We start from the raw sequence: 15,631 nt of genomic DNA on the forward strand, positions 1-15,631 counted from the left end.
TCTTTCGCACAAAAGGTTTTCTTACTAAAATAGATTACAAAGTTTCAAATGGTGTTGCTTTTCGTTGCCTCAATGCAGTTTTTTGGAAAACGAAGTAGGAAGATAAACACAAGTATTTAAAGTATGGGAAGCATTTTGATTCATGGAGCTTATTGCTTCAGATAAAAAACATACCACTTTTCTGATTCTGTCAAGGACAAGATCGATGTGTTCTTTTCCAACAGTGTAGTGCCCACGCGCATAGTTATTAGCGGCGTCCTCTTTACCGCTTATCAACTGCTCGGGATGAAATAAGTTGCGGTATGTACCAATACGGACCTCATCTGGGAAGAGGAAAAAAAACAATAAGCAACCAAAGAAAACACAAGGAAAACTTTCTACCATTAGAACCTGAATACAGTGAGAACTCGATGAAAAAAAAAAACAAGAAAACAAAAGAAAGGAAAGGCAAAGGAATCGGCAAAATTTACTTTTACCGACTGGCGCTGTTCTATTTGGGATCTTTTTCATACCTTTTGCTATTGTTATCATTTTAAGAATAGCCAACAATTGAGAAACGTACACCTTCCAGTATCGGCAAGTTGACGAGCGAGGACAAGGCCCTTAGACAAGTATTAAAGCCCTCCAATTATTCCAAGTATCTCTTTCATGGGCGTGACAATCATATCCCTGAGCTGAATTCTGAACTCATGACTTGCATGAGCATGAGGATACTTGCAATACTTTTCTTAAATTCGTTACATCAAGAAAGGTGAAATCCACAGTGGACCAGGTAAAATCGAGGAAACTGCCTAAACTGCGTGAAAACGAGAGTGACTGACCAAATCACTACTATTTCTAGTTTTGCATCTGATTGGTTTGAAAAGTAGTGCAAGCTTCGTAGATCAATAAAAGGGTGCAGCGAAGTAAAAAAAATAATAATCCCATTGCTTTCGACATTTGATAAATTTCAGTTGGGTGTCGAAAGTAGTCTGGAATGGCTTTGGTTTTACTTAATTTTGCTCTTTGATTGATTCAGAACACTCGCACCATCCTCTCCACCAATCAGACGCACAATCGCAATCTGGTCTTCGTGCTTTCCCGCGCTTTTAAGCAGTTTGCTTGTTTTCATTGGCTGATGATAATGTGAATCTTTTCTGTGATTGGTCGCTGGGATTACTTTGGTATTGGTTTTTCGAAACTCAATTCAAAACTGCTCTAAAATGAGAAAAAGCATGTGATGAACATAATATGCAACGAACTCGGAAATCCAACTGTTTGGATAATGATCAATGAGCCACCACTGATTAATAACGCCTTCAAAATATCTAATTATGCCAAAAATTTTACGAATGTGGTGTTTTTTAATGAGGATGCCATAACTCATTAGGTGAAACAAAATGATAACTTAGCGTAAAAATTATTAAGTCATTGCAAGAAAACTTTGCAGCAAAAAGAATCTAATTGATTTCAGTTGTGAAATAAGGAAATAAAACACAGCAAGAGGCTTGTCACTGATTTCAAATAAATCTCACCGGAAAAAATCTGAAAAAAACAAACTATGCTTTGAAAAATTTCATCCAATATCCTGGGAAAATCCAAATATTGTTGATGGCACCTGCCGTATGTAAACAATCAATCACAAAAGCTCCCATCCGCAAGTTTTCCATAATGTTTCAACAAGTATTTAAACATAATTCATTCCTGGCACGATCAGGCTTTTCTGAAACATCTTGATGAGAATCATAAGCAGTTTGTTGTTGACATATTTTTTTTGGTGAGGCTTTCCGAACGAAAAGACCTCTTATGGTACAGCATTGATAGGTGTAGGATTAAGGAAATTCAGTTTATTTTGGTAAAGTTCTCACCTCGTGACAAACCTCCTACATAATATTCGAAAATGAAGTGATATTTGGCAGGAAAAGATCCGACATAAGAAAATATTCGTAAAGTTGTGTTTCAGAAGTAAATGAATTGCTATGGATCAAAACAAAAACACTTTGTTTTAAAAAGTCACAATTAAAAAGTATTAAATTGTATATCCTCGAGACAGCGTCTCTTGAGGTAGAATGTTGAATGCAGACGCAGAGGATGACTTTGGCTGGAAATTTCCCGGGGGGATTTAGCTGGCTTCTTCTAAAAGGTTACGTTGAGATGCAATCAGGTGTTTGAGAGAATTGATATAAAAAGCAAACAGTGCCCCTTCACAAACATCCTCTGGCTTTATCTCTATCTTCGTCTATTCCACCTCCCATGAAAAAATAATCAGGCCTCCAAATATTAACCAAAAAGTCACCTCGAAAATCTCCTTAAATTATCAGACTAACTTTGCTAAATTTCTTTTAAAATGGTCCTCAGAGTGTTTTACAAAAGAAATCATTACACGGAAATGACGCAACGCTAACTCGCGCGTGAAATCGATTGTGTGACTGAAACACTTCAGCAAACTAAACCACAATAAAACGTACAGGTACATTTTCAATATTAATCGTCTTAACAAGAACAATTGATTTCGTTTGGAACATACCAACCACCGTAGGTTCAAGATCTACCATAACAGCTCGAGGAACGTGTTTTCCTGCACCAGTCTCACTGAAGAAAGTGTTAAAGGAATCGTCTCCGCCACCAATTGTTTTATCAGTAGGCATGTGGCCATCAGGCTGAATTCCATGCTCCAAGCAGTACAGTTCCCAACACGCATTACCAATCTGAACGCCTGCTTGTCCGATGTGAACTGAAATACACTCTCGCTGTCGACAAAAAACCGCGATATCTTTTTACCAAATTTTTTAGACTGCCCTGCACTGCACTAAGTGGCGACCTACCTACCAATACTTTGAGGAATTAAAAAAAATAAATCGCATCATCTTATATTGCCAAGTAATTATTTTAAAATGCCAATTACAAATGAGGCATGGGCTTTACTGTAACCCAAGACTGAAGGAAATTATCATGAATGAGTATTAGTTACCACTTCCCTAAGTTGCAAATATTTTTAAGGAAATGTCGTTTCCAAGTGGAAAGATTCTTTTAAAGGAAATGGCGTGAACGAGCCGTTCAGCTACCTATGGCTTGTATCTCACTAAATAATGGGATTCGAAGGGACTCGATGACACACACACACAACGTAACTGAAAAAAAAAAAAAAAAAAAAAACTCAACAAAAGGAAGAGAATTTCCACCGTTCCCGGACTTGCAAACATTACCGACTTGTATCCATAACAGTTAGTGACACCCTAAACTGGTCGGGAAAGTAATGTTTTTAAAAGGAAAATAGGATTAACAGCTTTGACCTCACAAGGGTTGATATCGAGTAAAAAAAAAAAGCGATCGAGCACAATTCAAAAGGCGGCGAAAAATGACGCCAAAGATTGTAGATCAACTTACCATGATATGACAGGTGAACTCTTCTCTAAAAATGAACAACCACAGGGCAACCTTGTAATTGAACCGCAAACTGAGTGACGCTCTCTCGCCGATCAAGCGATCCTCTGCAAGATTTTCCACTTCAGTCGGATAATAACGCACCTGCCAACTCGCTAAGGTGCTAAACAATAAAGGTACGTGTTCACAAAATCGCGAATTACGATTTGACCACCAATCCTTAATTATTCATCTTGGGCAATTCTACCGCTAAGTTATTTTGACTATTACTGATTCATCTCTTACCAATTTCTTTAAGTTCCTTCCTTTGTTCGAAAGGTTTTTTTTTCTCCATATAATAAAAGAAAGGAGTTTCGGAGCACTTTGCTGTGGCAATTTTTTTTTATTAGTTATCGCGGTCAACTCGTAAAAAGAACAAGAGTTTTCGAATTCCCAGTCCTCTTAAAGATAAAGGCATCGTCCTGTAAACGGTTCAGTTCCGTAAGCTATAAATAATACATAGAATGGGAATAATCGTTGACTGTACGAAGCACGTTTTGAATTAACTACTTCATTTATTTAATTCTTTCTTGTCCATTCCATTCTTTTACAGTGCAACAACTAGCAGGATTAAAAAGCCGTGCTTTACGACGGTCGCAATCAAGAACACCAATACACGAGATATCGAGCTACACGTGCGGCAAATCAAAAAAATATGCTGAGCAATGTACTACTTCCTCTTGTATACCTAGGTTCACACTGACACTACTACCACCGAGGTCACTTAAACAAATCATCCAATCCCATAAAAGGAAACTGACAATAATTTTAAGCAAGTTCCATCGTGCTTATCAGGCTTGTAGGAACAAACCGGGTAGAGATAATAAGCTATTAAGAGGAATTTATTGCTCATCGCCTTTAGTGGGATTTATAATTTTCAAGTTCAAGGATTATCGCAATAACTGCAGTCGTACTGGATACTGCACAAACTATAATTATACAACTGTCAGTCTCGCATATGCAGCTGTAAATTTTTCGCCCCTTGAACAAAATACGTTATAAATACGTTATAAAAGTACGTTACTAACTACACCCCATACGTTCTTGCCCCAGAACCTTGTGATATTTGTAAAAAAAACAAACAAACAAACAAACAAACAAAATACTAATAAAAAACGAGCCAAAAGAAAATTTCAACTACAACAACGAAAAACAATAATATAAAAAAATTAGTCGATCAAATAAAATATGCCACTACGTTTTCCATTATAGCTATGTGCAGAAAAGGAAGGTAAACACACCATTCTATATATATGTACCGCAAGATTTTGTATCTTGGGAATTCACTCCGAGGAAAGAGCTTGACTCTTACGCACAACAAAAAAAATATATAAATGCGATCAGAACATTCTCGGCTTTATCCTGCAATAAACTTAGTCATTTTCTAACTAAAAGGCAATAAAAGGAAAATATCCTCTAGTGAAGGACCTCGAATCAATCAAACTAAATGCAGACCAAATCATTCTTTCTGCGGTAGAGGATTGAAATACTCTGGGCGTGGGAAAATGGTTGAAGGGAAAAGAGAACGTCGAATACCATAAATTAGAATACTTCAGCTTTACTATTAAAACAAGCACACATTTTATAACCAAACTGGTTTCTATTTTTATGGTGGGTAAACAATAAATGAAAGTTAAAAGGATATTAAGAATGTTAAACCAAGAAGAAATTTTATCTCAAAGGCTGCAATGCATAATACATTAATCTAACGAATTCCCTTCGATGATAAAAAACACTGAAAAAATGCCGAAAAACTCTGCAAAAATCACATTTTTTGCGATATCCAAGACTTTTCCCCATTTTTGCCAAATACCACGGGCACCTGATACATCATACACTACTCGATAATTGCAGGTAAGGTAAGGGAAGACATCTCCTTCTTCTACGAGTATGTAGGGTCTTTCCCTACTTATTGTCGGTAATCAAATTGAGAAGTATTTTCTTGTAATTTCCACGAGTGTCGTCCTGAAAACACAAAAAGAAACTGTGTCCAGCTTTAAAAGGTCTGTCTCGCTTTTTATATGATAAGTTTACTAATATATGGCAGTTTCATTAAGTCAGTACTGATTCGTTCCAATCAACGCGCTATAAGGTCGTTTGCCCTGGGTAGAGGCTCAGTGAAGGTTTATGCCCGGGATATCTTCTTGAAATTCCCGGCGGCGGTTAATAAGTCCTTTCAACATCTTATATTTGTGTTTTACGAATCAAAAACAATAAAAAACTCACCGATATAAATTTAGCCAGAGACTTATGGTATACTTTGGCAAACTCGTCTCTAATGTCCAGTAAATCGACTTCTGACCGTGTAACAATGATTCGAATAAGCGTGCTGTCGTCTGTTCCAAGACCCTGCGAAGAATTAGAGCGAATAAAGAATGGTTTCCAAATAAAACAAGAAAAAGATTAAAAGAAAATCTACGTTTTTTCGTTTCATGTAATGCTCTAAACAGAAGAGGGTCATTTATGCAATAGAAGGTTCGATATCCCATATGAATAATCGCCGCTATTTCTTACTAAACGTACCGGGCTCTAATCCTTGAATTCCTCCGATAAATATTATTACCATCACTATCATTATTAATGCCGTTATTATTATTATTATTATTATTATTATTATTATTATTATTATTATTATTATTGTTATTATTATCATTATTATTGTTATTATTATCATTATTATTATTACTATTATCATTATTATCATTGCTATTATTATTATTATATTTTTTTTTCAACTTTTATAGAAGTCTTTTGCGATGATGATGGACCAAGGTATCAAACACAAAGCACTTGACAGGCTTTGAACTTATGTTATCACGGTTTAATTTTCAAAGGCAGGCTTGTTTTTTCCATTAAAGTGGATTCTTTTCGTCAAATAGCTAACGACAGAAATCTCTCGTTTCACCCAACGGAAAGGCGGAAACTTAAAACCAAACCTTTCTCCCAGGACCAGGTGTAAATATTCAATGAATGGCCTACCTTCATGCTCTTGTAAAGTTTTACAGCAAAGAATGAGGGAGCATTTCTCACAATTTGGACTGAAAAAATGAAAATAAAAGCAAAAGACGCTGACATTACCCTCCAGATAGACTTCCTTCTCACCTACACGGAAAGGGAGTATACGAATAGCAGGGAAAAGATTAATGATTTAGTTATATCGCTTGGGTTTACATCTATACCAGACAAAGCAGAAAAAAAAAAAACAGCAGAGGTTATAATTTACATTATTTTCCACTATCAGCAGCTGGCTTAACCTTCAGCTTCTCATTCAAGGAACTGAACTATCTAAAAAGGTTGATTTGCACCTATCATCTACACACCGACATTAAAAACAAAATCGTGACGAAGGGAACTTGCCCTTGCGTTCAGATATGTCACCACATATTATGATCACATAAACGTGTTACCTATTGTCAGCATCCCATCTCTTAAATCTCCTGACATCTCTCTCTTGATCGAATCTTCAAAGTCATATTTACTTATCTGAAAAGACAAGAGTTCCAACGCGTCATTTCTAAAAGGTGACCTAAGAGAACAACAACTACAAAGTGCTTTCTATTAATTGGGTCCGAGCGATTTGAACTGAGAGCGGATTCTGATCTATGTAAATTGCAAGAAAGCGTCGATTTGTTGTGAGCGCACTGCACGAGCGTGTGAGATGGGGTCCCTTTCTGTTAAACTTAAGGCCAGCCCCCCCCCCCCCCCCGCATTGACTTGCATCCAATTTCTCATTACAATATCAGTACTGAATCAAACATAAAGGTAACGAGATTAGAGGAAATGATCACCTGATCACCTGATCACCTGATCACCTGATCACCTGATCACCAGATCACCACCTACAGAAGCTGTTCGTTGTTGGACAACTTATCATTTTGAATAACAACTTCTCAATACCGTAGGTAATGTATTGAGAAGAGTATAGAGAATTTGCATACAGGTGTTTCAGTGAAAAAGGCTTATCGACAGGACATTAAATCCGATCAGTTCTTGCAAATGGAAAGCGGTAAAACAGCAGTCCAACGTCTGCGCAGATGTCAACGGTGTGATGGTTAGGTAGTGTGCTCTCTGGCTGCGACAGCGGCTGTATCTTGTTTTCTTTTGAGATTTTGCGCTGGAAATTGGTGCGCTAAATATGATTTCGTTGCGCATGCCCAACGTTTGACCGCTGTGTTAAAAGCGGCAATTATAAAGAACCCAACCTTGACTGAGGTGACTAGCTGACCTTAGAGTATTCATCAAAAGTGGCTTTCAACTGAGGGAAGCTTCTTGACACAAGAATGGTATTAAATCTGAAAACGAAAACTAAAACGTGTAAAGTCCTTGAACGCATGACTGGAGTAAAAGTCACAAGCATGGTACAAAACAGAATAATTCACTCCAATGAACTTACTTTGATTCATCTGTGCCCCATCTGGCTTCACCGGCTTTATACAAAACCTGCATTCAATATGTTCGTAAGGTTATTCTTGCTGCCGAGCATTTATGATTAAGCTTTCACAGCTAAAGGAGCTGAATACAAATGACAGGTGACAGAGCCCTTTTTGGCTTAGCTATAAAGGAACATAAAACTTCGGCCCTAGGACTCGTTTCTCAGAGGTCCCAGGGGGAGGGGTGGTTAAGGCTGCAAAAGTTTACAGAACTTGCAAATGGCGAAGATGAAAAAATTTTATACTGTTTTTAAAAAAACTTTAAAGGATTAATCTGACAGGGGCCAACTATGAGTACCTTAATGTAGCAACAAGTGTCAGTTAACGAAAGAGAAAGGTCAGAGCACAAATTAAACAAAATGAAGCTTTAGAGAGCCGAGTTATCTGAACGGAGCCAAGAGCAGTTCATAAAGCGGCTTCCGTAAATATGTTATGGTTACAGTCATGTTTGAGCATGACAACAGGCCATCTGCACCTTGGCCTATCACCCTCCAAATACCCTAACCTAGTAGGATTTAATTCAATTATTGCAAAGGACTAAAATGGTCAAACCTGCGCGTCCGCTGCCGCTTTAGCCAAATCAACTGTTTGGCTTTCGTCTCTGTAAGCCTAAAAAACCATGAAAAACAAAGGAATCAAATTCACGGTTAATGAGTAATTCGCCAGCCTAACGCACAGACTTATATATGTCTCAAAAGACTCTGCCAGTGCGGCACAAATCATTTGTCCAAGGTTTATCTCATCCACGCACCTGTAGCAAAGAGATGAGAAACTTCTTGAAATGGCCAGAGGTATCTCCTGCCACATCTTTCTCCAAATCTCTACTGAAGACTTCCAGAAAAGAAGGCAAACGAAAAAAAAAAGGCTTCAGTCAAACTATTCCAAACAAATCATTGCTGGAATACGTAACTGTTATCAATCCAAAATGATGCTGAAGTGTAAACAACATGCTCACTCGAAATTTGAATGTGGCAAACGGAGAGAGTTCTGTGTCATTTTTTTCTCTACGACCTATCACATAATTCGATGTGGAAGTCTACTGCCCCATGTAGAGTACACTTTCTCGCCAGTTATGGCGCTTTTCAAAAAGTGTTCACCATACGAACAGTTTTAAAAGTTAACCATGTCTTAATGAAATGACGAAATTTATAAACAACGTAAATTGTAGACGCTTAAACTCACTCCGCTGGTAGGACTGCTTGATGGCAACGATCTCTGCGTTGGTTCTTGTACACAAAATTTCAATCAACACGCTTTCGTCTGTTCCGATACCCTAAAAGAGCGTACCAGAAATTGGTGTCATTCAGTTCATCAGAACGGTTCAATATCAAAATCCTCTCCCAGCGCAACCCTCGGGCATTTGACTGTCATCTGTGCCCAAGCGGTAGGGAATTTGAATCAGCAGCGTTGAGTCTTTCATGCGGAATAAACGTGTTTTATCTTTAAAATGTGGAGGCGTCTGAAGGTAAAGTGTTCACTTTCGCGTGCAAATGAATCAGTAGAAAGTGTGAACAAGGTCTAGGTAATAAAGCTTGGCCAATGACTAGACGCACATGCTGCCTTTTACAAAATATGAACATCAAATCTAGCACTTGAGTAGGGCATTTGAACACAATTTTGGCCCCGAGGGACGGGAATTTGAACGAACCAATCTCCAAAAGTTCAAATGCCCGGGGGCTTGCCCAATTAATCATTATCTAACTTGATCAACAAAACTCACAAGCTCACAAAACACACCTTTATCGCTTTCCTCAGCGACGTTGCATCGTAGTCTGCCGATGGCATCATGAGAGCAATGACAATAGTCTCAAAATTACCACCCAGTTCATACTTAAGATCCTTCAGAAGATCCTGCAAACAAAACGATATAAGTTTAAGGGCACTTTGCAGATTGCCCTTAAGTTCATTAGCAAAAAACTGTTGATTTAAATAATTTGCTCTTGAGGAAAGAAACCAAAAAGTCAAAAACTTAAGGCAAACTGACTGATGATGGTCAAGGATGAAAAGAGCACTGGAAAAGGCGACATTTTTTAAACATTCTCCTAACGTGACGGCTCCGCCAGGAGATTACAGTATGTTTACAAATAATAGACTCTTAGACAAGTAAGAAATACGCCACATAAATGATCTCAATAAAATGGCGCTTAAGACGAACGTGACTGTAGAACAAGGGACTACGCCCGAGAAAGACATCCGTTCGGTACAGAATTATTTCAGGATATTTCTCCTATTATAGAGCCAGGTAAAATGATCAGCCCCACAGTGGCTATTTACCCAGTGCGAGAGGACACTGACAACTCTTACGGAAGCTATTACGAAAATCACATCTCGCGGACGTGATTAACCTGCAATTTCTCCTTTTAATATTCATACATTATCCAGCAAACAAGTAATGAGAATATTCAAACTTTCAGGTAGAATTTGATATCTTGATCGAACACCAAACTCTCGTAACTAATTCATTAGGAAATGTTTGGCTGCTCGAGGGGAGAATTGAATATCAGATTTTGGGAGTTTAAGGGTTAAAACGATGAGTAATCAAAGTGAAGAATAATTTCACGCTAATGCTAATGCTATCCTTAGCCCTGGGCTTCTAATTCTTAATTCTTTTGAGTTTTTTTTTTGTTTAACTCTTTAACATGTCATAAAACAGAACTTACCCTTCCATACATCGTTTTGTATTCCAACTCAATTTTCTGCCTCTGAACATTTGTTCTTGTACATAAAAGACCAGTGATGGCTTTAGAATCACAGCCTACAGATAAATGGAAGAAAATTTATTGTGACCTATAAAATACGTAGTGGAAGTTAAAACGACTTCAGAAGCTAATGGTTGAACACACAATCAAGCTCCAAAGGTTTTGATTTTTCCTTTTTTCTTTGACAAACCCTTTATCCATTGTCCCAAACTCCACAAAAACATTCTTAAAAGATTACAGAAAAGACAGATAAAAGTATTAAAAAAATTGAAACTAAAATAGTAAATTAAAGGTGTTTTTAATGAAATTCAGAGACACTTATAATTTTGACTCACCCCAAAATTTAAGTAAACCATTTTAAAATATCTTCCATTGAACATCAGCACTTAACACACAGTTTCAGTACAACTATCATGTGCAAGTAATATTTTCAATTTGTTTCTTATTATACTGATCCTTGAATTCATGTCTTTCATTTTTAACTTCATACAAAAAAAATGCACATGTAATGAGAGGAACTTCTTTTTTCTTATTAATTTTTAAATTTTGTAGTGGCCTGTCAAAATATTAGATTTAATTTAAACAACAATAGACTGTCTATAGTGCTGTGAATACTATCTATTGTCTATATTCACCTAGGCCTTTCATTGCATTCCGCAGTACTTCAGCATCTTTCTGCGCATCAAAATTGGCAAGCTCCTTGATGGATGGTCGCCCTCTTGGCTGCTGTTGGAAAAAAAAAAATTCATTTACTGAAAAAGAAAAGCAAACAAGCAAACAAACATGTATGTATAAAGAAAAAAAAAACAAAAACAAGAGGCAATGAAAGAATCACCCCCTCATTCAAAGGATAGAAAAATATCCACAAGATAATAAACAAAACGTAATTTGTTCTGGCACTTTCTTCTTTTTCATCTTCTATTTTTTGCTCCTTTTGTTATACCCCAAGACATTAATATTTGTGTCATCCACTTCGGCCTTAGGCTTCAGCAAAAAACATGACCCCCAGCCCCCAATACCATGATTGCATTATCTGGTGCAAGCTTTTGCTCCAGCAGACAAACCAACCTCAGCCAAGGCAGTTCTTGCCTTTATGCTCAACTCCACCCAGTATAAATAATTGTATAACATATTCCTGAGTACCTTCGTGCTTGAGCTGGAACTCACAGAAGAAGAAGATTGGGATGAGTAGGAAGACGAGTGTGAGGATGATGAGGAATATGTTGTCGCAGTTGATGAACCTCCTGGACCAGCAGGCGGTGGTGCACTTGGCTGCACTGGCATAGCTGGAGCTGATGGAGGAAAACTTGGGGGTGGACCCTTCACAAAAACATACAACCCAAAATGAAATGTTTTAAACCCTCCATTTTTTCCAGGGCAAAAAGTTTGTTGTTGAATTTGGCACAAAAGAAGATCATAATTATTTCACATATTAATGACTAGTAACACTATCAGCTACAAAATTAGATCAGCCTTAAATCTGCTATAAGTTGCCAAATATTCAAAGTTATTTGGACTACTGAACACAAGAAAGCAATAGTTGGACATCACTAGCCAGATTATGATACTAAAACTCACCATGGGTAAATTAGGCTGGGGCTGAGGAGGACCAAATTGACTCCTGTAGTGAGATGGAAATGCTGCAGTGGCCATTGCTGCACCCTAAAATTGAAATAAGGGAGAAAACAACAAAATGTGATTTTTTTCATTTACTTGTGAAAATGAAAAACACATGACTAGAGCATTTTATATAAAGTTCTGTCAGTAGGTCCAACAACTGATTCTTACCCCGAATGATAAATTACCAGAAGGATACCCAGGCTGTGGCATAGATGGTCCTGCTGATCCATACACACCAGCTGTGGGTGGCACAGGAGCTGGCATGCCAACATTAGGGCTTGGAACAGGCATACCTGACATCAGTACAGACAAGGAAGAAGTCAAAAGGATATCAATTGAAAATTAAAACAACTTGATAATAAGATTATAAGATCTTATAGTTGTGAACCAAATTACGGGAAAAAGAACAATTGTATTTAAAAAAGTACATTTATTTTAATTGTATTCAAATATTTTGGCTAAGTCAATCATTACAACTAAGAGAAACTTGGAAATTCAGTCATTGAGGGAATGGTGTAAAGTCACATACAATATAAATTTAGCTGTAAACAAATTTTCATCTAAATTGGCCATTTTAATTTACAGAACTAACAGCAACTAACCAAAGATTCCTAACCTGTAGCACAGATTACCATAAAATCCCTTTCAACAACATTGAAAAAAATTAGTAAAAAAGGATGGGTAAAATCTGCATAGGAGACTGATATGGACCTAGTTGCAGTTGTAACTCACTCTAATTTCTAAAGCACAAAGAAATATAGGGAGAATCCTCTCTTCCTAGATGTTAGTCCATCACAGGTTACCTCCCACATGTAGTCAAGTTTTCCCAACAATTCACTGATACCCATTTTTATTCTAGGGTCTGGAAAGGAACTGCAAGTGTTAAGTGTCTGGCCCAAGAAAAGAAAACCTACCCAAAGCTCAATTTTAAGTAGAAATTTTGATCCTACTTAAGTCTGTTAGAATAGGGATACATGTTACACATGTACCTGTTGACCTTGAAATAGGTAGAAAGGAAACTTTAAAGAGAATATCTGCCGTAAAATACTGCCTAAAAAGGCTTTAAACCAGGTGGCATGACTAAAAGGGAGTTTTCAACATACCTGGTGGCAATTGATGGGACATTCCTGGTGGCATATGGCTTGACATTCCAGGATACATACCAGTAGGTCCTCCAGCAGTTGGCATAGGCATTGGTGGTCCAGAAGGTGGGTACTGAGTGTAACATGTATAATTGATCACTGACAGTTATCACAATTGCCCAATGGCAAGCAAAAGCAAAAATCTCTTAAAATGCTTGGCATAGGCTATCAATGTGAAAAAATCTGAGCCTTTTGCTTTGAGACCCTCCCTCTAAACTATTCTGACTCTTGAGATGTGGACATAACAGATGTGAACATAACAGATCATGAATAGCAAGCTCTTCTTCAAGGAAGCTGAACAATCTTTCATGAATGAGATTTTTGATAATTACAGGACTGTAATTGTAGACTGTCTCTGGCCCATGTTATTAGTTACTGCTATCCAGTTAATAAATGATGCTTGAGAGTAGATAAACACAGTGCTGTCATATATTAAGTGCTGACAAAACAAACTTAATTATCCATTCGAGAGTAATTTATCCACATACCAATATCCACCTTTCAAATAGGATCACTGATTGAGCTGTACACTCTGTGAGCAATGAAAGCTCACACAATAGTTGTTTTTTCACAGTGCATAATAATAGAGTAGCTAGCAATCTGGACCCAGTTGTTCAAAGCCAGATTGGCTCTACCCCAGGGATCCAAGTTTCATTATTTATTAATTCAAGAGCCTTTTTTTGGGATAATTTTCTCAACTCTTTTTAGAGCATTCAATCATCAAATTACACACAAAAAGAATTGAAATGAATTTCTTTTCAAAGCTTCAGATATGAAAACAAATTCCGCACTAACACTGTATTATCTTAAGCCAGCTTTGAACAACCCAGCCCTGGTTCTTCATAATTACATACATACCCCAGGGGCCCCCATTGGAGGTTGGTTAGCTATGCTGTCAAATCCTAAGGCTGGACCCGGTGCTGGATACTGGGACCCCCCTCCTGGCATTGGAGGAGCCCCATACATTGGATAGCCCCCTGGGGAAGGTGGTGGGTAACTCATTTCTTGTTCAATTTGTATTCCTAAAAGGAAAAAAACAAATTGAAATTTATATGTTTTCAAATATTTTAAGGTTCACAATAACTTAAATGTGATTTTTACAAGCACTCCTGTGCTGAAAAGTCACTGTGACCTACTTTAGGCTTCATAAATATTGTGGAAGGCAGTTATTTGGTATCAGTATTGATTAATCAAATGAATTAATAGATGCTAGCCAAGTAATTGATATTGTAGAAGAAAATATACAGAAGAATTCAACAAAACTGAGGGTCTCAATCAATCAAACATACGGATCATTGTTTTAAGTATCAATCTTCAATCTAAGCAATCTTTGAAATCGAGGAATTTTGTTGGATGTTTTGATAGCATACCTCTTGTCATTAGTTAGTTTCTCTGGTTCGACATGTTTTAAACTTCACTGGAGCTGACTGCAGCTGCTTTTTTCCTTGCATACTCATCATTTCCCAATAAACTGGGAATTTTTCTTTCGATTTGTTTAAATTTCTTTGAAAAGCGTGATTTAGGACTTATTTCAAGTATTGGCCTTAAACTTAGAATCGTCACAAAGAGCTAAAAATTGATTATGACAACGTTTGATCTATTGACTCAATAACTACGATGACCTGAATCAATATCAGCGCTAAGCTCCGAACTCAAACACAAAATCTACACAGTGCTTGGTCCCGTTTCAAATCATTTTGGAAACAAAAGCCTCTGGATAAAGAAAGCCATAACTCAAATTCACAATGGGAGGGATTAAGGTATACTGAATAAAGTCATACTAATGCTCAAGAAGACATTGATCGTCATCACTTGATTGGAGTAATAACATATTTAATGAGAAAGCAAATTCCACAAAGACAATATGAATTTCTTGGTAGTATTTTACCTCTCTATGCCCTTGTATTTGCCCCTGATCCTGAACGAAAAGGAACGTTACAATCGGTGCTTCCCAAATCTCGAAACCGGTCTGTCACGATTTACTCAACACGACTGGCAGCAGGTCAAACAATCAAATGGAAGCTTCGAGAATTGATTAACAACGTTGGGAAAAATGGGCAACGGTGAATAACTTCTTGATCAATCGTTAGTTTTTCTGTCCCACGACTTCAACTCGAAGATGCTGTCCTGTTGACATGCAGTTTACTCGAAACCCTCAAACTACCGCAATAAAAAAAATGTTAAGTTTGTACCGACTATACATGCCTACTCGGACTACAGAAAGAGGGGGGACTGGTAATAAAAATATACATTTCCCGCGGTGCTTCGCGCGATCTTGATACAAGGACCGGTCCTTCACCTATTGACGTGAGTTTGATTTAGATTATGGAGCACTGGT

The 15,631-nt window shown here is 37.4% G+C and overlaps 2 protein-coding genes across 3 annotated transcripts in view; both read right to left on the minus strand.

Moving 5' to 3' along the window:
- The window catches only part of LOC131796754 (tubulin alpha-1D chain-like), an 8,825-nt gene extending 4,023 nt beyond the window's left edge, over window positions 1-4,802 (minus strand). Inside the window, exons 1-3 of the mRNA XM_059114352.2 lie at window positions 3,367-4,802; window positions 2,507-2,729; window positions 175-323 (exon numbers count right to left, since the gene is read on the minus strand). Coding sequence (XP_058970335.1) covers window positions 175-323; window positions 2,507-2,729; window positions 3,367-3,369 — 375 coding nt within the window. The 5' untranslated portion in view covers window positions 3,370-4,802. The remainder of the gene's footprint in view (window positions 1-174; window positions 324-2,506; window positions 2,730-3,366) is intronic.
- Window positions 4,803-4,944: 142 nt separating this feature from the next.
- LOC131796752 (annexin A4) lies at window positions 4,945-15,497 on the minus strand. 2 transcript variants are annotated; one of them, XM_059114351.2, is made up of 18 exons: window positions 15,182-15,497; window positions 14,152-14,315; window positions 13,255-13,366; window positions 12,320-12,444; window positions 12,110-12,193; window positions 11,675-11,851; window positions 11,167-11,254; window positions 10,493-10,587; window positions 9,570-9,683; window positions 9,015-9,105; window positions 8,584-8,663; window positions 8,385-8,441; window positions 7,796-7,842; window positions 7,628-7,694; window positions 6,810-6,885; window positions 6,382-6,440; window positions 5,629-5,751; window positions 4,945-5,367 (listed from the first exon to the last, which is right to left on the minus strand). In XM_059114351.2, the coding sequence occupies exons 2-18, from the start codon at window positions 14,293-14,295 to the stop codon at window positions 5,308-5,310; spliced, it is 1,599 nt and encodes a 532-aa protein (XP_058970334.1). In that variant the 5' UTR covers window positions 14,296-14,315; window positions 15,182-15,497; the 3' UTR covers window positions 4,945-5,307. The 2 variants fall into 2 exon arrangements, with proteins under 2 accessions (XP_058970334.1, XP_058970333.1); XM_059114350.2 differs by having other exon boundaries at window positions 11,167-11,257.
- Window positions 15,498-15,631: the final 134 nt, after the last annotated feature.

The sequence above is a fragment of the Pocillopora verrucosa genome, chromosome 1, assembly GCF_036669915.1.
Source record: "Pocillopora verrucosa isolate sample1 chromosome 1, ASM3666991v2, whole genome shotgun sequence".
In the NCBI taxonomy this organism is placed as follows: domain Eukaryota; kingdom Metazoa; phylum Cnidaria; class Anthozoa; order Scleractinia; family Pocilloporidae; genus Pocillopora; species Pocillopora verrucosa.